Here is a 25,334-nt window from a genome sequence, read left to right on the forward strand (position 1 = left end):
TTATTATTGAAATAAAATGCAGCTTTGTGCCCACTTTGTGCATATTTTAAATAATAAATAGATTTAATTACCGATAAATAGGCGGAATAATAGCCTGGCATATATATATATATATATATTTATTGTAAATTGTGCAAATTCTGCACTCTAATCAATATTTATTGTGAATTCTAATAAATATTTAATAATATTTCACAGGCACATAAATATCCAAACTATCGAAAGGCAAAAAAAATCCCCTTAATAATTTTTTTTTTTTGTATTTCTGTGACACTTCTCTGACTTTTCAGCAGTCAGTAAATACTTTCTGGCAATTTCTTGAAAGTGCAGAAGTTCTTTTTTAATTGCATTGATTGGCCAGAATTTCCAGTGGGTGTATATATATATGGTATATATGTATGTATATGCAGGATTGAAAGGACACCTGACATGGGGACAAAGCGAATTACGGCCTTTTAATTAATGTACTGACATGGAAATTTATGGCAGTCGATTTTAATTTATTGAACCTTCGCCCTGCCATTTGGCGCCTTGCAAACGCGACCGAAACGCGGCCAGGACACACCAACACGAAATTTATGGCCAGAGTGCACTGGCTAGCAGAAAAAAAAAACAAAAGAAATGGTCTGCCATAAAATGATATTTATTTTTATTGTTGCCACATTATGAGATATTTATGAGAATTTTGAATTCCAAAGACACAGCACTGAGCACACAAAAAAAAAAAAAAAAACCAGAAGAAAACTTTAGAAAAATGGTTAAGGCTTCCTCGGTCTTCCTTAGTCCTTGTTCACGGGTCGAACCACCTTCTTGGGGGCACAGCGCCGCTTGGCATTGCTGCCTTGGGGTATCTTTCGGCACTGGGTGATGCAGGTCTGACGTAGCAGCTCCTGGCCATTCTCCTTGCGGATGCAATTGCGCTCCTGGAGGCGACAGATGGCCAGCCGCTGGCAGGTGTTGGTCGAGGCCTCGCGGACGCAGACCTTGGGGGCTTTACCGATGTCCGAAAGGCCACAACGTGGCCAGCAGCGACTGGGCCGAATGTTGTTGGCCTCGATGGCCACCACAGCCAGGGTGGCTATAAGCAGGACAAGGCTTAGTTTCGACATCTTTTTGAGTGGCTTCGATTGCTTCTCGTATCGAGTGATATCTGTTTCCACTGGGAAATTCGGTATTTATAGGCAAAATCAAGTGCTTTCAGTATGTTGTTGCCTTTTATTATTTTGTTTAATCAATCGAATGCTGTTTTTATTTTGCTTTCTTTTTAAATAGCTTTTCAGGTGTATTTAAATTTATTTTTAAATACCTTTCTTAGGTTTATAAAAAATGAAATATATGTAAAATAAATAAACCTACCATTGACATATTTAATATATATTTTATTTTATATTTAATTTCGTAGAAATTAATAATCAATTATTATAATATAATATTTATAATAATATATATATAAAAAGCTTGCTTCTTTTGCTCCATCTCAGAGTTTTAATAACAATACCTTGGCATTGCTTCTTGATATCAGGTCATTGCCTCTTAATATCTACTTTCTTTTCCTGGTTTTTGTTTTTTTGTTCTTTTATTTTGTTTATTTGTAGTATAAAAAGGGCCAACGCTGGTTCCTACAGACTTTAGTTGGTGATTTTTAAGTGATTTTTAATTATGTGCCGCCTTCTAGAGGTCTTTATTTTGGGTAACGATTTTTGTAGAGGAAATTTTCCTTAAAAAATTTTAACAATTTTTTTAAGCTTCTAGAGTAGTAAAATCGATAAAAAATCAATCTATAAATTCAATTTACAACTTTTTTAAGGCCTTGTGCTTCTGGAGATGCTTGCCGGCAGCACAGGCAGGACCACTGAGTGGCCTGAGATCACCAGCAAGGAGATCACTACCAAGAAGAGCACCACAACCAGTACTACCACTTCTACCACTCCTTCCCCTTCTACCCCTTCTACTCCTATCCATTCTACCACTCCTAACCCTCCTACCACTCCTATCCCCTCCACCACTTCTATCCCTCCCACCACTCCTATCCCTCCTCCCACTCCCACCTCTCCCACCCAACCAAAGTGTCCTCTTGTCTCGTGCTCGCGGGACAGTGCTTCGGTCTGCGGAAGACTCAAAGCAAACCAGTGCCAGAGATTCTCAAGTGTCTGCGATATGTTAAACCAAATTCGCCTCTCGAACATTTCGGTGGTGGCCACACGGGACATGTACTGTCTGGGACTTAAGGGGACAGACCGCGGACCCTGCTACATACAATGCCCCCAGAATCCGCGACATTTATTCCCCTGCCGGCCAACGCCACAGTCGGAGGAGATTTGCGTCCGCTCAAGAGATGGTCAAAGGTGCAAAATGCTGGCCAACAGGTGCCAATTGCGGGAGCAGAACTGCTTCTCCAAGCCCAGAAAGAGTGAGTTCTACTAGAGTCAAGAGAGGTCTACATGTTTAAAGGAAAAAACAATATTCAAAAGAAGAAAATAAAAAAAAAAAAAAAAAAAAGAGGGAAAGAAGAAACTTAATAAATTAGGAATGTGCAGAAATTGATAACGGAACCGACGTATATCGATATCATCGATAGCTAAAAATATCTTGTTAAAAAAGTTATCAATAATATCGATAGATAAAATTTACATCAAGGAATATCTTTAACTGTCTTTGTAAGCCTGAAAAACAGTTTTTAACTTTGAGTTAACTTAAAAGAGGCTGTAAAATGAGTTATTATCTAGCAAAAGGCATTATTCCTATCACATATGGTATCGATAACATAACATACATCCTTAAATTTTTTCAAATTATATAATTTTCTTCCCTTCTAGCCTGGCATCCCACTTTCAAGCGAAATTGCGGCAAAAGATTGGTGGGCGATAAGCCAGATGTCTGCTTAAAGCGCCCTATTGCTCCGATAGGAGAAGTAATTAATTAATTAAAATCTTATAATATTTTAAATTAATAAAATAATCTATTTTAAATTGTAATTAATTATTTAAATAATTTCAAATTTTAATTAATTATTTAACAAATTAAAAATTTTATTTAATTATTTAAATAATTTATAATTTTAATGAAATATTTAATTAATTAAAAAAAAAAAATTACAAAACTAGTATTTGAATTGTTTTTATTTTTTTATCATTTTATAAATAAATGTATTTTTTCTTTTATTAAATAAATTAATTAAAGAAAACAAAATTTTTTTAAAAATTCTATTATTAATTAAATTTAATTTTAATTTTCCGCCCTTAAGCCTGATTTTGTCAATATATATACATATATTCTGTGGAAATGGTGCCGCTTTAAGCGTTCGTCACTTTTCCTGCTTGCTCTCTCTTCCTTGCCCCTTTCCTCACCCCCTCCCCCTCGACCGTTCTGTGTGCGTTTCCGGCTGGCCGCTTTTCGCCAGTTGCTCTCGCCTGCAAATTATTTTATTGAACGCAATTGTTTTTGGCTTTGGCTCGTTTGTTATTCGGCGGCGGCGGCAAATTACTTTTTATGGCTGGCGGCGCCACCCCCTTGGCCCCACCTTGCCCTAGGTTTTTCTCCATTTCCCCCCTACTATTTTCCGCCCCTAGGCCACTGTTGAATGCCGGGCATTCCGGGACTCTGGTTGCCGTTGCGGCGGCTGTTTTTCCAAATTTAATGGCTTAGAAAGCCATTTACATTTTTTTTTTTGCTTTTTTTTTTTTTTTGGTTGCCCAACTTTGTTTAACATTATTTTGGGCGCCGTATGTTACAGCTGGATATGGTGGAGTCCTTATGCCGATCCTCGTTCGGCTTTCGATGGACTAATTAGCTCTGAAAAATGCCCGACAAAAACCGCGGTCACGCGAAATGCAATTTATGCGGGTGTGCGCCTTGGGTAAGCGTCTAGGTACTTCCCCGCAGTCAGTGGGGTTTTCCACCATCAAGTGGAGCCCGAAAGTAGGCAACAGATTTTTGGGTTAATATAGAAACTTGTATTTAATTAACTATAAATTATATTTATTGGAAAAAAAGTTATTTTTTAAATATACGATATTTTTAGTATTATTAATTTTAATATTGCTTTAGTATGTTAAATATTTTATTTTATTTTGATTTTGAATATGTATATATTAATAATATAATATTTTATTTCATAAGATTTTCATTATGTTTTCTGTCACATTTTTTTTTCATTATATTTTATATTTATTTATCTTTTACTTTATTTATATTTATATTTTCAATAATAATTTTAAATTCTGTTTAATGTTAAATATTATTTAATTAATTTTCTCCCCTCACTAAATAACCTTTAATATTAATTGTAAACCACTTACCTGCGTTAGTTTCCCATTGACAATGCTCAGGGACTCTAGGCTGGGGCGTACATTGCGCAAACTGTTGTCCTTGAGGGCCTCCAGGTGCGAGTGGGAGAACTGCAGGTGACGGATGTGGACGCCCGGTTGGAAGACGTCCTGCGAGAGGGATGTCACCGAGCGGTCAAAGTCGTAAATGGACAGCGAGTGTATGGGCGCCGAAATGCGTTCCAGGGTTGAGCGCAGGGATATTGCTGTGGTGCCAGGACACTCCAGGAAGAGTCCTGCCAAGAGGGATGGGGGGTGAGAAGGAAGTCTTATATTAATCCCTTAGAATTTGTGCATTTTAATTAGGTCATCTATAAATCCTAGAGAGCTGGGACTGCAGCTCCTGTCCATTATTCTGTTGTTGTGCGTTGCAGTTCTCGCCCACAATAAATACCAATCAATATATTCATGGCCAGGACATCTTAGGAGAGTCCTAGCATAGCCTGAGCCCTGAGTAAGTGGTTTTCCCTAATCAAAGGGGTAACTTTGGTACATAAATGCGGTTTAGCTAATTAAAATATTAAATATTAAGCTCATTTCAGTAAATATAAGGAGCCTAAATTGATTCTGTCTGAAATTATATATCCTAGAAAAATAAAAGAAAGTCTTGAGCTCATTTATATTTTCGATTCTCCTATTTTCCAGTTAAATTCCTGTTTGTCTTGTGTCCTTCAAAAGCAATAAAACATCAAGGGCTCTTTGATTGTGACTGAATACTCTTACAACTGAAGGATAAAATGATCAAAAGGTAAGCTAAAAATTATATCAATAAAATTGAATTCGATTAAAATCGATTAAGATCGATTAAATACTAATTATATTTGCCTTAAAATTCAAATTCAAATTCATTAAGAATTCAACAACCATTGTTTAAATAATCATTTAAAAATTCTTCATTTCGATTTCTCTAATTTACAAAAATATATCGAAACCATTCGATAATTTTGTGACTATTTATCGATAGTAACTGTATATGAAAACTATTCCCAAAGCGATGTATTATTAATAAATTCGCTTTAAAAACTTCTCTGAATTTGCTTTGCCTCCTATAAACTCCAGAAGAGTTCCTTGTTATTGGAGCTCTTCTGCCACACATCCTCCAGCCGTGGCATCTCGGCATCATCTCGGATGCTGATGCGTTTAATTAGCTCGCTCGGCCGTTCGCTCCCACTTACCATCCTCAAACTTGTAGCAGGGACAGGCGGTGTTGTCGAAGCTGGGACATTCGATGCCGGCCGCTCCACCTCCTCCTCCTACTCCTGTGCCGCCTCCTCCTGCTCCTGCACCTGCTCCTCCTGGAGCTCCTCCTCCTCCTCCAGTAGTCTGGATGCCACTGCCCATCTCCGTGAAGAGAAGCTCACGTGCCGTGCCTTTGGCACTGGAGATCCTGGCTGAAGGTGTCATCATGGAGGCTGCGGTGCCCGTGGGCATGAGGACCAGCAGGGCTAGGACCAGCAGGGCCAGAACCAGGACCAGGACATGTTGCTGCTGATGCTGATGCTGCTGCTGCCTCTGGTGTTTGTGTTTGTCCTTGCATTTGGTCGCCTGTTCGTGCTGCGTCTCTTCATTTGTTTCCATTGCCGTTTGCTCTATTTGATGTCCTGGTTGGCGAGGCTGATTATGCTGCTCCTCCTCCTGCTGCTGCTCCTGCTCCTGCTCCTGCTCCTCCAGTATGTCCTGGCTCTGTTTCTCCTGCTCCTGCTCCTTGTAAAGTTTGTGCTGCCTTTCGCTTTCCCGCTTAGCTGCTAGCTGTTTTTGTGGCACGATTTTCGCCAGCTTTCCGCCTGTTGTCTTTGTGGATTTTGTGCATTTCGCTAATAAGTTTGTCTCTGAATCGATGTCCTTGCACATTTTTCCTCCCTTCAAAGGATATTTTTCAAAGGATACTTTTAAAGTCTATCGTCTGATCAAAATCATGACTGTTTTTGAAGCCATTATTTCTGCAAAAAAAAAAGAGAAATGTTTATAATTTTTTAAAGCAAAGGATTCTTATATATTTAAGACCTAAAATTAGTTGTTTTATTTACTAAATTAATGAGTAAAAAAACCTTAATTTACAGGCTCTTAAAGAGCCCTAACAAAAAGCTTCTTACTTAGACTTAATTATACAGCTTATGTGAGTGACTCCGCCAGGACTAACCCTAGCCGCATTTTCATTTGTCTTTCAAGGGTCCTCTTCTATGCTTTATTATTATATTTTTTTCTCAGTTTTTTTTTCTCCACTTTATGCTGACAACATTAGACAATTTTTTTGCTTTCCTCGTTGGTAATATGAATTATTTTTCCTGCATGCTTTGGCAGCAGTTTTTCCTTGGCTCTTGAATTTCGTTTTGGGTTTTATTTTCAATTTTAATGGAATTTGTGTCAAGTGCGTGAATTTTTGTGCGGAATTTTTATTGTTGTTGTTGTTGGTGTCATTCCCTGGTTAGTAGTGCCTAATTTAGTGGCGTTTTTCTCGACAGTCACGTTGTCCAGCTTTATTATTATTATTTTATTACTTAGTCGTTGTTGCTCGTTTTCTAATTAATGCGTTTTTTTCTCTCTAGACAATTCCATTCGCCAGGCCATTAAACGCCATTAAAATTATGGCAGCTAATGCGGCGAATGACTCTTGTCGTCTTAACCGGAAATTTCATTTCATTTTTGGCCAAAACCAAAGAGAAAAAAAAAGATAAAATAGAAGAAATAAAAGGAGACGTAAGCCAAAATGGCAGCCACAGCAGCGACATATTAATTATTCCGAATTTCCGGCTGTTGGTCAGTTTGGTTGGTGAAAATGACAGCGAAATAAGGAGGAAAATGGTCAAGAAATGGGTCGGTTTTTCGGTAATTCAAGTTAAAGTAAAAGGGTCAAGGAAGGAGTTCTTTTTTCTAGAAGTTTTAGAAGATGGCAAACATTAATGATTTATTAGAAATATTTTGTATTATTATTTTATAAGTGAAAAGTAATATAAACAGGGACGAAGGATTTTTAAAATTTTTAAAACAAAAAATATTAACTTCTTATTACTAAATCAGTATTAATTCATAAAAATTAAATCTTAAAAATCATGAAAAATAATATGAAAGTGAAAAAAGAATTTAATATAAGATTTTTTTTCTTCATAATACATTTATTTTATTTTTCTCAGATTTTTTTTATGAAAGAAAATATATTCTTGGAATATAATAAATTTAAAAAACCCAAATAAAATATATTCATACATAAAAATTAATCTGCAAATATTTTCCTTTTTTCTTCAATTTTCTTAATAATTCCCAAGTGATTTTCCATAGATTAAAAAATGTTAAAAAATTAATAAATGAATATATATCCCTAATAAATATTTTAAGTTGAAAAAAAAAACTCCCTCCATTGGATATTATTCTTAATGATCGATCCAACAAGTTTTTACAATTCCCAAAAGAAATTTTCCTCATAAATTGATGAAGCTCTCTGCTTAAACCTACACACCTGTGACACCGGTGTATTTTTCCCTCAATCATCAACCCTTGGGTCATCGCTGGCGCCCTGGGGAATCGAAGGACGTTTTTTTTTCATCCCTCTTGGCGTTTTCAATTAGTGGCCATGACAACTGGAGTTTTTACCCCCGCCTTTTACTTTATTTTTACTTAATTTTCCTTTCATTATTCGCAGCGAGCTGCGTGTTTTCATTACGAGCCTGCCATTTCCCAAGTTGAGTTGGGTTTTCCCCCCAAGTTTTTCCGCAAAAGTAAGTCGGCTGCAGCGGTCAGCTGGTTAGCAAGTCACTCATTCTTTCACTCGGTTCAGTCAGTCACTCAGTTAGTCAGTCAGTCAGTCAGTCAATCGAGCAGCAAAGCTGAACCCGCAGTTGCGGATAATTAAAAGTTAATTGAGTAACAACAAAAGGCTCGTAATGCAATTGCAATTGGCAAACGAAATTGAAATTATGGCTGAAATCAAATATGCAGTGGCAATTTATTTAACGCGGCCAAATCAATAAATCGCATATGAATAAATAAATGCAAAAATGTGGTCGGCATTAATCAATTAAGTTCGAGTGAAGGCGGAGAAAGTGATTCAAAAAAGGACTCCTACAGGTTTGATTTTTATTAAATTACTCCATTTCCGAGTTTTTAATTTCAATAAAAAGGATGCAGAGGAGGATATATTTTTATCGATATATTTGATAAAAATGAGATAAAACAAACTTTTGTTTGATTTAATGGTTCTAAGTCTAACTTTGGCTTAAAATATTAATTTTGGAAATATATTTGATATAAGAGATGAAAATGAAATTGTATTTTAAAAATTATTAATAAATTCGGTATGAAAAATATCGATAAAATCGATCATTTAGAATATTTTGGGATAGAGCGCTCTATTTATATAAATAAATCTAAAATAGTTATTAAATATTTTGGTTTCAGGTGGTTTTAGATATTAACGATATTTTTTGCGATTTTTTAAAACTTCGATATAGCAAAATTTAAAATATTTTCGATTTATCATATAAATCATTTCCCATCGATAAATGTTTTCCACGCAAGTTTATTCCAATTACAAGTATCTATTAAGTCAAAAACTACCCATGAAGTTACACATTTTTATATCGATTACATATCGAAATTCAATTGTATCAGAAAAACTATACACAATCCGCACAGCAAATTGAATGCCCTGATAGTGCAATTAACACTATCCTTTGTTAATCGATCTGAAATCGAATCGCATTCGCCAGCCAATCCCCGGGGAAACATGATGAACTGCCACTTAGTGCGGAGTGAACGGGATGGCTAGAAGGGGAATGCTGAAAATTAATTGCAATTAAAAATCCAGCTCCCAAGGGCCTGCAGCAACAACAAGAGTAGCAGCATCAGCAGCAGCAGCAGCAGCAGCAGCAGCAACAACCTGGCTACACGGGATGCTGATGATGACGAACAATGGAGCTGATGATGGTGACATCGCCAATGAATCCAGAAGCTGGATGTGAGCGCTGTGCAGGTCCAACTTGGACCGCGGAGGAGCGAGGAGCGTAAAGCCCAGGAGAAACCTCAGCTCGGATGACATTAGCGTTGACAGCGTTCCCGACAAAGAACATGCCGGCAATGGCAATGGCAATGGCCATGGCCGGGCCAACAGCAACAACTTTGTTTATGGCAGTAAGCGTCTCATCGCTCACGAAACTACACGGGCAAAAAATGTAAATTAAAAAAAAATTAAAGCAAAGTTGAATATATCGAAATACAGGAAAGGTTTTTTTTAAATACATCAAAATAAATATATAGAACATTGGGAACTATAGTTTAATTACATAAATATAGTATATATATCGTGATGTTTTATATCGATTAAAATATCGAAAGCAGAAGTGAGAAAAAACAATGACTTTGCAGCAATTATATATCGTTTCTATCGAAATCATCGCAATGTTTTTTTAATTAAATTAAATATAGAAAAAAACGTAAGGAACTATTAATTTACAATTAATTTTAATTTCTTTTAAAATTTTTTTTTTTATAAAAATTTAGAAATATTAATTATAATATAAATTTAATATTTTTAATAATAATAATTATCAAACTCAACGGAGATGCAAATTTCCCCTCTTCAGTCCACTTCTTCTTGATATAAATAGAAGAAGAAAAATCCATATATATTATAATTATTTTCTTTTCTCCCTTTTTATAAATTAAATTAAAGTTTTTTCTGATTTTTATCGGTGTGCATAATCTGCACCTGTGTGTTTACCTTTGGCTGTGGCCAAGTTCGCTTCCTTTCTAACAGTATCAAAGCATATCACCAGTTTACCAGTTACTACTTGCCAGTAGCTACCTTAAATACACTGGGAGAAAATAATATGAAATTTAAAATTAAAAAAAAAAAAAAATCAAGTGATAAATATATAAAAAATATATATATTTATAAGGAACCGAATAAAAATTTTAAATTAATTTATTTTTCATAATCTGAAAGATGTACATTTCCGCCCAACTCCAACTAGAGAAATTAATGTCACAAGTTCACCTCTTTATTTTTGTCTCTGTATGCAAGTATATATATTTTTGTATACGTTATAACTCCCTCTGATCCGGAGCCCTTCGTCACGGTGCTACTTAGAACCGACTGCTATTTCATTTTAATGACTCACGTGACTTTCACGTATCTCTTTGGGGCCAGAGTTACAGAGGAGCCACGACGAGAACATGGGGAGCGGAGCTCGAGATGGAGCTGGGCGCAGAGGAGAAGTATAATCATAATAATAAAAGTTATACACCCAACATGCTATTACATAACAGGGAGTAGGAAGTAGGGAGCAGGGAGCAGGGAGCAGAAAAGCAAAAGCAGAAAGCAGAGACTCAACTCGACTCGCACTTAATTTTAAGCAAAAACCCAACAGAGAGTTCTTTGGCTGCATCTCAAATGCGATGTGTTAAGCCAGTAGTTGGGAAACAGGTAGAAATGGAAATGCGAATGGGTTAAGCAGGTGTGTGTGCTGCTTGGCACATTCAAAACATTCAGTTAATTAGCTCATCTGGGCAAATGGCCAAACGATTATCGAACTAGAGCAAATAATTTGATAGGAAAATGGAAAGATGACAGATCCTAAATCGAACAAATAGGATTATATGTATATAAATATATTTATAAATAGAGGAAGAGGTATGATTAATCAATACTTTGAGGCTGAAGTAACATGGCACGTAATTCATATGCTTCAGTTATTTTTTTGTATTAATCATTTTGAGTTTGAGTCAAGGGGAAATATTATTCATAATAAGGGGGAAATTATTGAAATAAATTATAAAATAAATTAGAAATTCAAATAAATTAGAAATTATATTAAAAATTATATTATACAATATTTTTAATTAAATAACGTGACTCTAAAATTTTGTAGATTTAAAAGTCTTATAAATAAAATCATAAAACTATATTATAAAATAATATAATAATTTTAAATATTATTTATAATTTTCAAATCCTAATTTTAATTTTGAGGCTGAGCTTAGGGAAAATATTACACACAAAATTATTTAACTGGGCATGATTAAAAGCGTATATATATTAAATAAATTATAAAAAAAATATATGTATTATAAAAAAAGTTTGTAATAAATTTAAAAATATATTTTTTAAACAGGCTCTAAAATTTTTTTTACATTTATAAAAACATTTTTAGAATCTTAATTTTTTAGTTTGAGTTTAAGGAAAATATTATTCAGAAGTTTATTTAAATAGTCATGATATGGGAAAGATGATTAAAATAAAAATAAATTATAAAATAAATTACTAAATAATTTAAATACATTTAATAAAACTCTTTTATTAATTATTAAGGAAAAATAATAATCAAAATCTTATTTATATGAAAAAAATAAGCGGAAAATATTTAAAATAAATTATAAAATAAACTATACATTAAAATAAACTATAAAATATATTAGAAATGATATGAAAAACTATTTTAAAGACTTTAAAAAACTATCTAGATCTAGGATCTTAATTTTTGCTTTAAATAAGACTCCTTTAATCTCCCTCTTGACATCTCTTATTCGGCCTGTATTTTTCAACTCCAACTGACAGGCCATTCATCAAACGGCCGACTTCTAAACCTCCCTAAATACCTTCCCCTATTTTTATACAGTATATATATTTTCTTTTTGCCAAAACAGGGGGAATAATTGGCTGCGGGTGGGTGTAAATACAAAGTCACATGAAGTTAAAATGGGGGAAAAATATCAGTGGTTGTGATTGACAGCCAAGGAATTTTCGGGGAATGGTGTTAAGAAAAACAATTTGCCGGTTCTAGTGGTTTTTCAGCCAAAAAAATAAGGATATATATGTATATATAAGAAAGAAAAACGAAAAATGTCAATCTGACAGCTCAACGAAATCATTTACAGATCCCACAGATCCCGTATTCAGATTCAAATTAAACTGGTGCTTCTGCCTAAGTAGATTGTCATGTTTTCCATTTCGATTCCTATGCCAATTCCCCTATATCCCATATCCCATATCCCATATCCATTTCCCACACAGCCACATTCAAGTTTAACTAACTGCAGTTGGGTTTTTCCACACTTTTCCATTGAAAAGTGCCACCAAAAACGGTTACCATTTTCTCATCTTCTTCTCGGCTACGGCTTCAGCTTAAGACCATAATCAGTTTTAGTTCAGCCTCACAGTTCGATTTAGATAGGTTTAGTTTGAAAATAGAATCAAGCGGAAAACGCCAAAGGCCCCCATAAACATGGAGTTTTTGTGAAAAGAGAAAATCAAGCGAAGGAAAGTGGAAGTTTGAATGCACTAACTGGGCCTATTTAAGATTTTAAAAGATTTGATTTTTAATTTATATAAATATTTCTAAATTAAAATTTGAATTGAATAGCCTTAAAATGTAATTTCTGAGGGAAACAAAATGTTAAATAATGAAAAGTGGACGAATTACTATCTATTTCTTTAGTATTAAATTCTTGTAAACCGCTTTTTCAGCTTAAACCATTTGGGAATTTTTGTGCAAAATCAGGATTAAGGGCGTTTTTTTGGTTCCTTAAAAACTAAATATATAATATATATAATATATTATTTTTTTGGTTTAACATTTCTTAAAATTTCTTTTTAATTTCCTAACTAAATCACTAAAATACCCCTAAGTTAGGGTATTTTGTAATGGCAATTACATGCACATACTAAATAGCCAACTGGAAATGGTCAACACACAGGCGGTGTGGTGGGGTTTCTACTGGCTTCTTCGAAGCGGAAGCCCAGAAACACACACACACAGCACATTTATACACAACGTACACACACTTATGTAGCTTACACACAACACCTTTTAAAGTGCGGCCCAGAAAAGGCAGAGTGAGAAGGAGACGGGAGGCGAGCTGTAAAAGCAGCAATTTAAAGGCGATTAGAATTGATTATAATTAGTTTAGAGCAACAAAAACAACATCTGCGGGGCTCCTTTCCCCTAATGAAGTTATTTTTACTCATAAAGTGACATTTATATGGCACAAATTATGATTATCGTTATTATAGAAGCTCCTGACCAAGTTTAAGGTATTATTTTTAAAAACTTTTAATTGGAAAAGGCATTAAATTTAAAGTTTTAAATAGAAAACAAGTATTTAAAGAGTTTTTTATATTTATTTTTTATAATTTCAAGCCTAAAAATAATTAAAAATTTAAATACAACAATTATTAGAGTATTTTTTCATATAAGAGAGCAACTTGAAGTTTCTTTATTTAAAAATTACACAATCTTTATTAATTTGAAAGGCCCTGATGCAACTTTTCCCCAATTGTAAAACTACCTACTCCACTTCAGCGTCACTCAAAATATAATTTTGGAAAAACTTGGGGCTAAAGAGGCTTTATATGGGTTTATTCCTGGACGAGATCCAAGATCAAGTGATGCCAAATGGTTAATAACACGCTGCCTGGAGGCATCTTAAGTGGCGACTTATTAATGGTCTCCAGATGTGCGATGATGTTGTTGATGTTGATGATGATGATGACGAGGAGTTTCTCCTGCCCTTTCTCCAATTCTCCGATTCCCTGATTCCCTAATTCTCTGGTTTTCATCGTTTTCCGCTTCCAGGAAGGTCAACCCCGGAGGTTTCCAATGACTCACCTCGTTCGAGTGTCACGAATATCTAACGGCTATGGGATTTTGGGTTTGGATTTATTTTTTTTGAACTCGGTGTTTTCTTTTTTTGTATTTTTTGTTGTACTTTTTTGTTTTACTCTTATCAGAGCCCGAACATTGCCCGACTGGCCCGCCAAAGATATAGGTTCAGCTCACGATTTCCGTGTTTCGATTTTTTCCATGTCTCCGCTGTGTGTATGTTTGTGTCTGTGTTTTTCTTTTGGGGAAATATTTCACTCGCTGTCGTCGTCGTCATCATCGCATTTTTCCAATTCCAGGGAGGGGACTCCCAAAAAACAAAAAAAAAAGTAAAGAGCATTGCCCGTTAGTGATAAACAAAAACAAAAATAAGAAATATGGCAGGGCAAAGTGCCCGAAAAAAAAAATCTTCAAAAATAATCAACGCAAACTTGAGAGACTAATGAGTAAATAAAAAATTATATTTTTTATGAATAATTTTTGGTATAAATCCCAAAGATCAGAAGGCGTAAAATAAATTTAAAAGGGATTATTAAAAGGTGTCTATGATTTATTATTTTATATACATTCATTGTTGCCTTTATTTTATTATAATTTTATTTATTATTTAATTAGTTTTTAATTTGTAATATTGTAAATTATAAACATCTCCGCGGCCTTGGTTTCTCTTTCTTTTAAAAGGGGTTCCCCCGAGGTACTTCCTAGAGACAAAGACAGAGAAAAAGGCAGAGCAAAAGCTAGAGAACAACCTAGAGAATAACCTACAGAAAAACCTACAGAATAACCTACAGAATAACCTACAGAAAAACTTACAAAAAAACCTACAAAAAACCAAGAAAAAATCTAGAGTAAAACCAAGAGTACAACCTGGAGAAAATTCTAGAAAAAACCTAGAGAAACCCCTAGAGAAAAACTAGAGAAAACCCTAGAGAAAGGGTGAGAGAGTTAGAGCTATGTAAATGGCTTTTGCTTTGGCAAACTTGCAAATTGCTGTCCGCTTTTCATGTTGTCCTGTGCCATGTGATCCCCCTTTTTTTTGCTCCATTTTGGTCTGCGCCATGTCTTCATTTTCCCTTTTTCCGCTGGCTTTTCCTCTATCCCCTGTCTGTGTTGATGTTTTCCTTTGCTTGTATTTTCTTTTCTTTTCCTTTTTTTTTTTTTTGTAGGCTCGAATCGAAAGCAAATGAATCCTAAAAATGTTGGCCTTTTTCCCCGCTCTAAACTTGATTCATGTGTCGGCATCGATGTATTTTCCATTTTCCAGCTCCAGCTCCAGTTTTTCCTTCTGTTTTTTTTTTTTTTTTTTTTTTTTTCTTCGGGGTCTCTGTTGGTATCTTCGGCATGCATATGCGGCTTAGTGCTGATATGTTTATCATTGTTATTATTTATGTTTCGATTTGAATGTCAATGTCGAATGTCGGAAAGTCGGAATGGCATTGCCATCGGCAAGGAAAATCCTGGGGAAAATTTTGATTTAAAGGCTGTGTTGTTTTCGGTTTATACTGTCAGCGCACTTTGAACTTTGATGGCATTAAGTTGTCAATTTGCGTTTTCACAAAACTCTCAAAAAATAAAGTGAAAAAGAACAGCTATTTAGATAAGAGATAATGGAAGAAAAATAAGAATTTATATGGAAGATATATGTTTTAAAAATTATTAATATTAATTCATTAAATTATTACAGATGAATTCAAAGTTTAAAAGATATTTCTTAGTTTCTTTTCTCTAATTTTGTTTAAAAAATATTTTTCTTTTAAATTAAACTTGATTTTCATTTTCCTTTTCCTTACCAAAATCTTTTTAAATTATATATATTTTCGGTTTATCTTGATTACTAATTTTGAAATGCAATTTATATCATTTTTCTTCAAAATTATTATTAAATTATTAGCTAGTTTGAGTTTTCCTTTTTGATTTCAGTTTTTGCTGCCCGCCAAAAACTTTTTTAACAACTTTTCCTTGGTATTGTTTTTACTCTTCTTAATTAATGTTTTTTTTCTCACAGAAAAAACAAGAAGGAAACCTGAAACTTGTTCGGAAAGTGAAAACGAGAACATTAACGAAAAGTAAAAATAAAAGTGAAAATGAAAATGATTAGCATGATGAAGAGGCCACCGAAAAAAAATCTGTAAAAAGAAATTAATTTCCATTGAAAATTCCAAATTCAAGTCGTAGGCGAGGAGGGGGAAAAGAAAGGAAGCAGCAGAAGATGCAGAAGGCAAACATTCGAAAGACAAAGAAATGTTTTAATTGATTTCACTTAAAGCACAAAAAAAAAGCAAGGCAGCATCTGGAGAAGAAGGAAAAGTACCCCGAAAAAAAGCTGATGATTTTTTGTATTTGTTAAACTTTTTGGTAGTATTTTTTTTTTTTTAATTTTTTTCTGGTAAGGGAAAGGCCTGAAGACCAGACGCACACACTTGACCATCGAAAAGTCAACAGAAAAACATAAAAAAAAGGAAAAGAAGCGAAGAGAAATGGCTGATCTGAGTCCATACACTAGGCAAAAACGGGGGTTAATAATATTTTAACGAAAAACATAATTTTTAAAACATATTCAAGCTTTTTTTTAATTACAAGAACACATTTTTTGATCAAATAGACTCGGCTGGAGTTGCTAATTTTGCTTAATTGCCTTATAATTATTTATAGAATATTCTTTATAATATTCTTGTTAAAAACTAAATTCGTATACCATGTTTTATTATTTATTTATTTAAAAAAAAACAAGTCAAGTCCAACTACGATCGCCTGAAGATGCGATGTATTTTCTTCCTTGGGATTATACCTATTGTTTTTTTAGGCCTACTTCCTATCCCGCATTGTTTGCAGTGCAGATTTGGGCCAAAGTGGGCCTAATTGGTCATTATGTTGGCCTAAACAGCAGTGGCGGCGGTTCGGCATGGCTCAAGTGGCGGCTAATTAAAAGTAGCGTGAAGTGCGATACAATCCCCGATGATGATGGTGGAAAATGAGGGAAAATTTACAGGGAAAAACAAGGCCTCATAATGGATTTACGGCTAAGGACATTCGTCCTGAGATTTCTTTTTGTTTTCTTTTTATTTTATTTTATTTTTTTCGTGCTTTATTTTCGACTCTGGGACTTTTTCTTTGGCTTCCCTGGGTGGTCTGTTTGATGCGTTCCCGACCTCCGACAAAAAATGGAAAATTGAAAATAGATTCTTCTCAATGGAAAATTACCAGGAAGCGTCAAAGAAGTGTCTATATAAATTGCCCAATTAGCTGCAGTGGGGAAAAAACAACAGAAAAAACAAAAACGACGATCATTAATCATCCTTTGCAGGCGGTAAGAGAGTTTGCCCTGTTGTTGTGCTCTTCTTTATCTCGGTTACACAGGGAAAAACCCAATATTCATTAAATTTCATGTTAAATTAATACTCATAAGATGCAGTCACTCTCAAGTTTATTAATTAGAAGCTTATTAATTATTATTAATAAGCTTACTAATTATTAATGAATGGTTGATGATGGTTTTTATAGGAAAATTTTAAATAAAAATTTAAAATATATATAATTTTAAAATTTCGTTTAAAATTAATTAAGCTTAATAATATTTTTCATCAAACTAAAATTGTTACATTTAAATAAATTTAATAATTAAATATCAATATCGTTACATTATTTTAAATTACTGAACATTTATTTATGATTTGGAAATTTTTAAATAAAAATACAAACAAAAATAAGAGATAATAAATAACATTTAATTTTCAATTTTAATTTTTAAACAATGCATAAATGTTCATAATTATTTCCTGTGCAATTGACTCCGAAGAGTAATAAACACTAAGCCCCCTCGTTGTAAGAGAAACCAATGCACTCTTAGCCGGCTGCCTGGCTCTTTGAGCGATCAATAGCTACGCTCTCTTCGTCTCTGGCTCTTCACTCAATTTTTCAGATTTGCCTTTCCATTATCACTCTCCGCGCTCTCGGTTGTCATATGGCTATCATCACACACGGTGGTGCGCATGAGAGCATGCGAGCGCCCCAGAGAGAGAGAGCGCGATGAAGAGCGCGAGCCAGCATTGAAAGACTTTCCTAAATCTTGTTTAAATCTAAAAGTTAAATTTAAAAAAATTTCAACGAAGGCGGTCGTGGAGCGCGGAAGTTTTCGTCGAATCAAAACAGAAAAACGATTTTCCAGTGGCGTACAGCGACAGCAAGCACGGGTATACAAGACAATTCTAAAATGTGTCTTAAGTTATTATTATTATTATTTTTTTATGTGTGTTCTTGTGCGTGTAAATTTACAGTTACCATTTGCAAGGGCAAACAAACTACCTATTTGGAGCTTCATTCTCCTCTCGTAACCAAACTGTAAACGTGCTCTTCGCTGCCTCCTCCTCTTACAGCTTCGCCAAAAGCAGCAAAAATAATACAAAAAAAAAAAGAAAATACAAAAAAAATAATTAAAACAACAATAGCAAGCAAAAACAACAATTGGACGTTTCTAACAAAAATAAATAAATAAATGCATGTGCAATCACAGTAAACGTGTTAAAATATAAAAATAAATTTAAATACCCAAGACCAAAGTAAATAAATATATAAATGTGCTTAAATATTTTGTCATGTTTAGAATATTCTTTGTAAAAAAATATTAAATCTATTTTATTTAGTGTTTTTTTTCCGGAATAATATAAAAATAGAATATATATAAATAAAATATATTATAATATATAATATATATATTTTATATATATTCATAAACTCTGCATTGTGAAATAGTTATTGTGTTTTGGTTTGCTATTGTAGTTGTTATTATTACAGCAACAGGCGAGCGATAATTAATAATCTTGAAGAATATATAGAGCGTCCATATATCCATATACTATATAACTCTATATATTTTTTAATTTTTTTTAATAATATATTATTCTTAATTTTTTCAGTTTTCAACTAAATAAAACCCATCTAATATATATTTTTTGTTGTGACTTCTTTGTGTGTGCGTGCCAATTTCTTTGTGAATGAAATACTATATATCCACTACGCGTGTATATACATCAGTGTGGAATACAGTTAATGTAATAATGCAAATAAAAACACATTAAATATATGTATGTATAAAACAGTGAGTGTATAAAAATGAAAGAAACAACGGCAACAAAAGCAGCGAAAAATGAAAGGCGACAAGGAAAACTTTAAAACTTAAAGTTAACAAAATATTTAAATTCACATAAAATAAACCATTAACTTGGCTCAAACCAGATAAAACCAAATCAAAATAAAACAGAACAAGAGATTCTGGAAATAAAAAATAAAAAAAAAAACCAAACAAAAAACGAAACGATATTCAAAAACACGAACAAATTTTCGGTTGTTTAATATTTATTTATATGCTAATTTATTTTTACAATAATTTGGTATTAACCCACAAACCACAACAACAACAACAACAATCGGGGTGAAAGATAAACCAGCAAAAACAACAAAAAACAAACGATAAAAAACAACAACAACCATAAAAACAAAGCACGCGCATCGTTTTTTTGGTATATTTTTTCATCAGTGGATCTTCTCCTTTTTTTTTTTTGGGATATAAAACAGCAAAAGTAAGTGGATTATAATACTAAAGTGTATTTTATAATTTCATTCGATTTCTTTGCGAAACTTGTTTCTGATTTTTGGCTTTTGATTTTTAATGCAAATTCAATTGAAGGCAGCAGCGAAATTTTTTTTACGACTCTGAGCGAATGCGGATTTAGTCCGGAAAAGGTATATATATATGTACATATGTATGATATATCTTGTATTTCCTTACACATCTTTTACATTGGGCCTAACCGCGATTTTCAGGATTTTCCGGGTTCACGCCCCGCAATGTATGTTGACCTTCTGACTTTGTATTTGTGTGGGAAAACTAAGGGAAACCTTCTCTTCTTTTATTATGTTTTCGGTATTTTCAGTTTCTGTATCTAGGTTTATCCCTAGACCAATAGGAATTGGATATTTATTTATAATTTATAATTTCACAACAAAATGAAACCTTTGACTTTATTTAAAAATATAATGATAACTAAAAATCTGAAAATTTTAAAAAGTCTTTAACTAATATATTATATTTGAAAATTAATAAAATAATAATAATTAAATTCATAAATATCTTTCTCTTTTAAAATCTTTCTAAAAAGAGTTTAGACCTCCATTCGTTATCTTATCAGTCGTCGTTGAATTTCAAAACAATTTGCAAAACGTGGCAAAGATCACGATTATAATACTATATATTCATCATATTATATGTATATATATTTATATTAAATATACATATAAATATATATATTATAGAGACGAGCAAATGGTTAGGGTAATTAAATAATAATAATGATGTCACTACCACTAGGTTTATCAGTGCCAAAAGCTGGCCAAGTGATCACTTCCGCTCACCAAAAACACGCATTCTGAAGTATAATCAAATTTAATCAAAAATGAAAACTAAAAACTGAAAACAAAAATAAATGGGAAAATGAAAGAATCAAAACCGAAACGGATCCCGCATGAAAGTGTAACCAAGTTAATTGCATTTAAGCGAATGTAAAAAAAAATACACATATATATATAAAAGAGTTAAGTTTAGTGACAGCGGAGGGTGACATTCGAGGCGAGAACTCTACACTGACAACAAATTAGTGCAAGTCTAGGTAACGAAAATATAAACATTAATTTTTAAACTGAAACTCTTTATATTGTTTATAGAAAAAAAATTAATTTAAAAATTTGCCAAAATAATCAAAGACATTTTTTGTAATTTTAAATGTAATTTTTATAATTAATAGATTTTTTAATAAATAAAAAAATAATTAAAAACCTCACAATTTTTAGGCTCAATTTTCCTTAAATTAATAGATTTTTTAAATAATAATTTAAGCAAAATTAAGCTTAGAAATTGTTTTTTAATTTTTTTTTATAAAATTTTTTATTTAAATTAAATTAAAAATACATACAATTTTTAGGCTGAATTTTCCTAAAATTTATTGATTTTTTCAAATAATTTAAGGAAAATTAAGCTACATTTTTTTTAATTTTAAATTTTTCGTTTTATTTTTTATCTATATATATATTTTTTTATTTATTGAAAACATCAATTAATTCAATTAAAATAAACCCTAAAAATTGAATCTCTATTGCTTGTTTTTTTTAGGTTTCACCTAAAATGTTGTATACTTTAAGCCATTGTTCTGCCATTTCTTTCTGTGTATTTTTATGCCAAGTCATTATCAGCATTAGAAAGTGTTACTGCCACACGCAAATCACATTCCGGAGATGGAACCCTATTAGAGTTTCTGGGGGAGATCTGTGAGAAATCTGTGAGAAATTCGTGAGAGTGGGCCCCCAAACATTACCATTACCATTACCATTCCCCGTGAAACGACAAGCGGAAAGAAATCGAGAAATAGAGAATCTATCACGAATTTCAATATTATTTCTCTTTTATTTTCGAGGCCCATGGCCCAGGGCTAAGCTATATAGTGTAGTAAAATTGATTCAGCTGCATCGGGGGGCAAACATCATCCGGGGAATCCGCTCAAAGTACGTGCCTGGGGACCCAAAAGAGCCCAAAGAATCGAAAAACCAAAAGACCGAAACTCTCAAAAACCGGAGACGGGAGACTGAAAAGCAAATACCAAAACCGATATACGACCTCTGTGAATGTTTGCTCTGGAATTTTCCATTTTCCGGGCGAAAAGATCACGAACTTGTGGAAAGAAGGGCTAAATCGGTTATATTATATGATATATATAGTACCGTTTTCGGTTATAAAATTCTTAGATTCTTCTTTTTATTATTTACTTTTTTTTTCGCCTCGTTTCCCATTCACGACTTTTCATTCATTTATTCACCTGTTTGAGCACGTTTGGGCGGCTAATAAGGTATACACATTGGCTCTAACCTCCAAACTGATGTAGCCTCTCCCTCCCACACACCCCACCAGCATTTTCCACCCGCTTTTCCACCTTCCAGCAGCTCTTCTCGTGTGCAGTGTAGCGTTTCCCGCCATCTCTCCTGATCCCTCGCTGTCCCGCATGGTTATTTAACCATGAAGGAATCCCATGATGCGAGGGATGAGGGGTTAATCTGGGGGCCTTCAGGAGGGGGAGGGTTAAGGTGAAGGTAGGTGGGGGAGGCAGCAGGATGACGTCGCTGAGTCATCATCAAAAAAGTCTAAAGCATAGCACGCACCGCACTCGGCTGGCTGGCTCGCTCGCTCGCCTAAAATCAGCGAGGCGTCAAAGTGTCGACGAACAGGTGCCTCCGTTCAAAATGCGGGGCTTTATAGGGGTTAAGGCACGGGGGTTAAGCCAGGGGTGAGGGGGGGAAGGGAACACTCCGGGGGAGCCATTCTGATTGTTACGCTTTTGTGGTTTCTGCCGATGCACAGAACGAAATTAGAGCTTATCAAAAATATGACTAATAATATTTAGGAAATTAATAAATTAAAGCTAAAGAAATATTTTACTAAAAGGAAAATAAGTATATATATTTTTGTAATCTTAAGTTTCACATTGATTTGTTAGAATAACATTTCTCTCAAATTGTATATGAGATCATAAATATCGGAATATTTTTTAAGTAAGCTAAAGAATGTCTATATATTTTTTAAATATTTTTTTTTAATGAGTTCAAAAATATCTATATATTTTGAAAATATTTTTTAAATGAGTTTAAATCTATAAAAATATTTTTATAATATTTAAACAATATTTAAATTTTAAATATTTCATTTTTTTTAAATAAAAATATTTTAAAAACATTTTAAAAATATATAAAAAATATTTAAAAAATATTGTAAAAATATTTTAAAAATATTTGGCGGCTTCCAAGTCCGGCACCTTTGCTTCTTTCATATTTAATTTTCTCTCAGTGTAATTTCTGCTGCTGTCTGCTCCTGTTGTTATTGTTTTTGCTGCTGGCGGCCAGCGGAAGCAGTAAACAGTTTGGAGATCGTCGTTTCGGGGGCAGCCTCATAGGTCTAAAACCGTCTAATCGCCGCCGCTCCATCGGAACCTCATCGTAGAAACTGTAGTGGTTACGCGAGTCGCAGGCAGGTGCACTGCCCCCATGTTGCTGCTGTTGCTGCTTCTGTTGCTCTTGCTGTTATTACAATGCGATTTTTTTATTGTTCTTGGCCGTAGACACCGCTCGTAATTTCCATTACACGGTACGGCCGTTTGTCTTTCTTTATGACGATGGGTGATGCCACCTTCTTCCGCTTGCGGAGGCAAACAGTGGGGGTCAAAAGTAAATAAACGAAATAATAAAAAATTATCGAAATTAAAATAAATACAAGAAAATAAAGTGCAAAAAAGATCTAAGAAAATGTATTTAAAAATTTAATTAGATAATAACTTATAATTCACATTAAATTAATAATAATATTAATAATAGATTTTATTAATTCATTTATTTTTTCCTAATTCCTAATACTTAATTAATTCATTTTTAAATTGATTAAGTTTTTATTTGTATATATATACCATCCACTTAAATAATAATAAAATTTATTAATTAAGTAGCTAAAATAGATATAGAAATATATTTTTCTTACATATTAAATAAATCCCTCATTATTTTGTTTAAAAGTTCCATAAATAATTAGTCATATTCAAATTAAATTTTTATAACTTCATTTTTTAAATAATAAATAATTAAAAATATTTATTAATATTTATAAATGAATATTGAAAGTTTTATTTTTATTAATTATTTGGTATAAAATATATTAATATTGATAGTTACATATTTATATATATCTAAATGAACTTTTTTAAAATATTAAAAATTTTTAATTATATATCATACATTTCTTAGTACTATTTTCTTGACCACCACTGTCTCAGTCGTTTCAGTTGAATGCGTCGCGCAGCTACTTCCGCTTACAATTCTTTTTTATTACACTTTATTACACATTTTATATTCCGTTTTTTTCATTTCTATTTCACTCTGCTTTTCTGTCTCCACTGGATAATTTTATTTCTCGTTGTTTTTGGCTTTGGTTTTTGGCTTAAATGATTTAATTATTCGCCCATGTGTGTGTACCGCAAATTTCATAAACTAAAAGAAGGCCAAAGGTGGCAATTGCATAAAAATGGACAGAAAATTAAACGTTGTCAACCACAAATGTGACAAGCACTTAATTTTCCTGTTTTTTTTTTTTTTTTTTTTTTGGTAAAATGAGAAAATGAGAGCCAAAAGTTTGTGTTGTGGAAGAAGGGGGAGGAGAAGGTGTCATCAAGGGGTTAAAGGGCTAAAATGTAGACACTATGAAAGTAGGACTTTTTCCTCTCCCAAAGAAAAACTTGTTGTTTCAGGCAACAAAGTGAATGCCAGGAATTTGTTAGTTAAATATTTAAAAAATTCAAATTAAATAAATTATATATTTAAAAACTAAAAAAATATATATATCTTGTATTGTATTTAAACAATAAATACAAGATATATAATTATTTTTAGTTTTTAAATATTTAATTTAACTGGAAATATAATTTAAAAAGTGCCCAAGGTCTAAGAAATGTATTTATATTTATTTTTAAATGTATTTTTATTTTTTTTTTTAATTCATCAGAAAACTTAATACTTTTTTCCGGGCTGGTTTTCTCTTGAATAAAAAATATATATATATATTATATATACCCGATCTTATATGAATCAGCCTGTCTCTCTGTAAAAGCAATTGCATCATAAGGTTTTTGTTTGCTTTTTTCTTGAGAAGAAGAAATAAAAAGCATACGAAAGGCCTTCTTCTTGTGGCATTTATTTATTTATTTATCACTTGTGACTTTAAGTATTATGCATTTTTGGGGATGTCATGATTCATTCAGTTTTCTTTACACACTTTTCCCTCTCCCCTTCCCTTTTTCTAACAATTTTGTGTGTAGTTGCACCTGCAACTGGATACCTGTTTCAGCGTTCGTTCTTCTTTTTTTTTTCGCTCCTAGTTTTCCCTGGGTTTTTCGCCCTCGATCCCGAATTTTCCCCAACATTTTCCCTACCCTTCGTTCGCCTGGTTTTATGTTTGAGCATGGCAAGTGTGAAAGCATATGTTTTGACAATGCTATCGTTGTGTCCCAGGCCCAAAAAGCCTAACATTCGGCGTACCCGGGTTCTTTTTTCCGCTTTCCTATTTTTTTTTCGTTTTTTTTTTTTTTTGGCAGCGGATGTTGAATGTTGCACGTTGCCAGGTGGGGAAAAAAGGGAAGTGCTGGAGGGGGATTTTCTGGGTGCCTAGGGAAATGCATAGCATTTTGGCGCGGCGCGTAAAATTAAAACGCGTGTTTTGCCCAAGCAACGCTACACAGAAAGTAATATATTTCAATTGGAATTTAATAATAATAATCATTTATTATAAATTAATAAATTTCTATAGTGAATTTAATCAATTTTTATAGTGCAAATT

The 25,334-nt window shown here is 33.0% G+C and overlaps 2 protein-coding genes across 4 annotated transcripts in view; one reads left to right on the top strand and one right to left on the bottom strand.

Moving 5' to 3' along the window:
- Positions 1-25,334, bottom strand: part of LOC108074231 (chaoptin) — a 160,178-nt gene that overhangs the window by 11,242 nt on the left and 123,602 nt on the right. Inside the window, exons 5-6 of the mRNA XM_017166174.3 lie at positions 5,501-6,265; positions 4,299-4,561 (exon numbers count right to left, since the gene is read on the bottom strand). Of these exons, the coding sequence (XP_017021663.1) occupies positions 4,299-4,561; positions 5,501-6,176 (939 nt within the window). The 5' untranslated portion in view covers positions 6,177-6,265. The remainder of the gene's footprint in view (positions 1-4,298; positions 4,562-5,500; positions 6,266-25,334) is intronic.
- The window catches only part of fog (folded gastrulation), a 36,678-nt gene continuing 29,310 nt past the window's right edge, over positions 17,967-25,334 (top strand). The window contains exons 1-2 of one of the 3 annotated variants that reach the window (XM_070287856.1): positions 17,967-18,108; positions 18,832-19,494. The gene's annotated coding sequence lies outside the window, so the exon portion shown is untranslated. Of the gene's footprint in view, positions 18,475-18,831; positions 19,495-25,334 lie in introns of all 3 variants that reach the window. The other 2 variants (XM_070287857.1, XM_017166151.3) reach the window with 2 other exon arrangements.

Source organism: Drosophila kikkawai, chromosome X (assembly GCF_030179895.1).
Source record: "Drosophila kikkawai strain 14028-0561.14 chromosome X, DkikHiC1v2, whole genome shotgun sequence".
NCBI lineage: Eukaryota > Metazoa > Arthropoda > Insecta > Diptera > Drosophilidae > Drosophila > Drosophila kikkawai.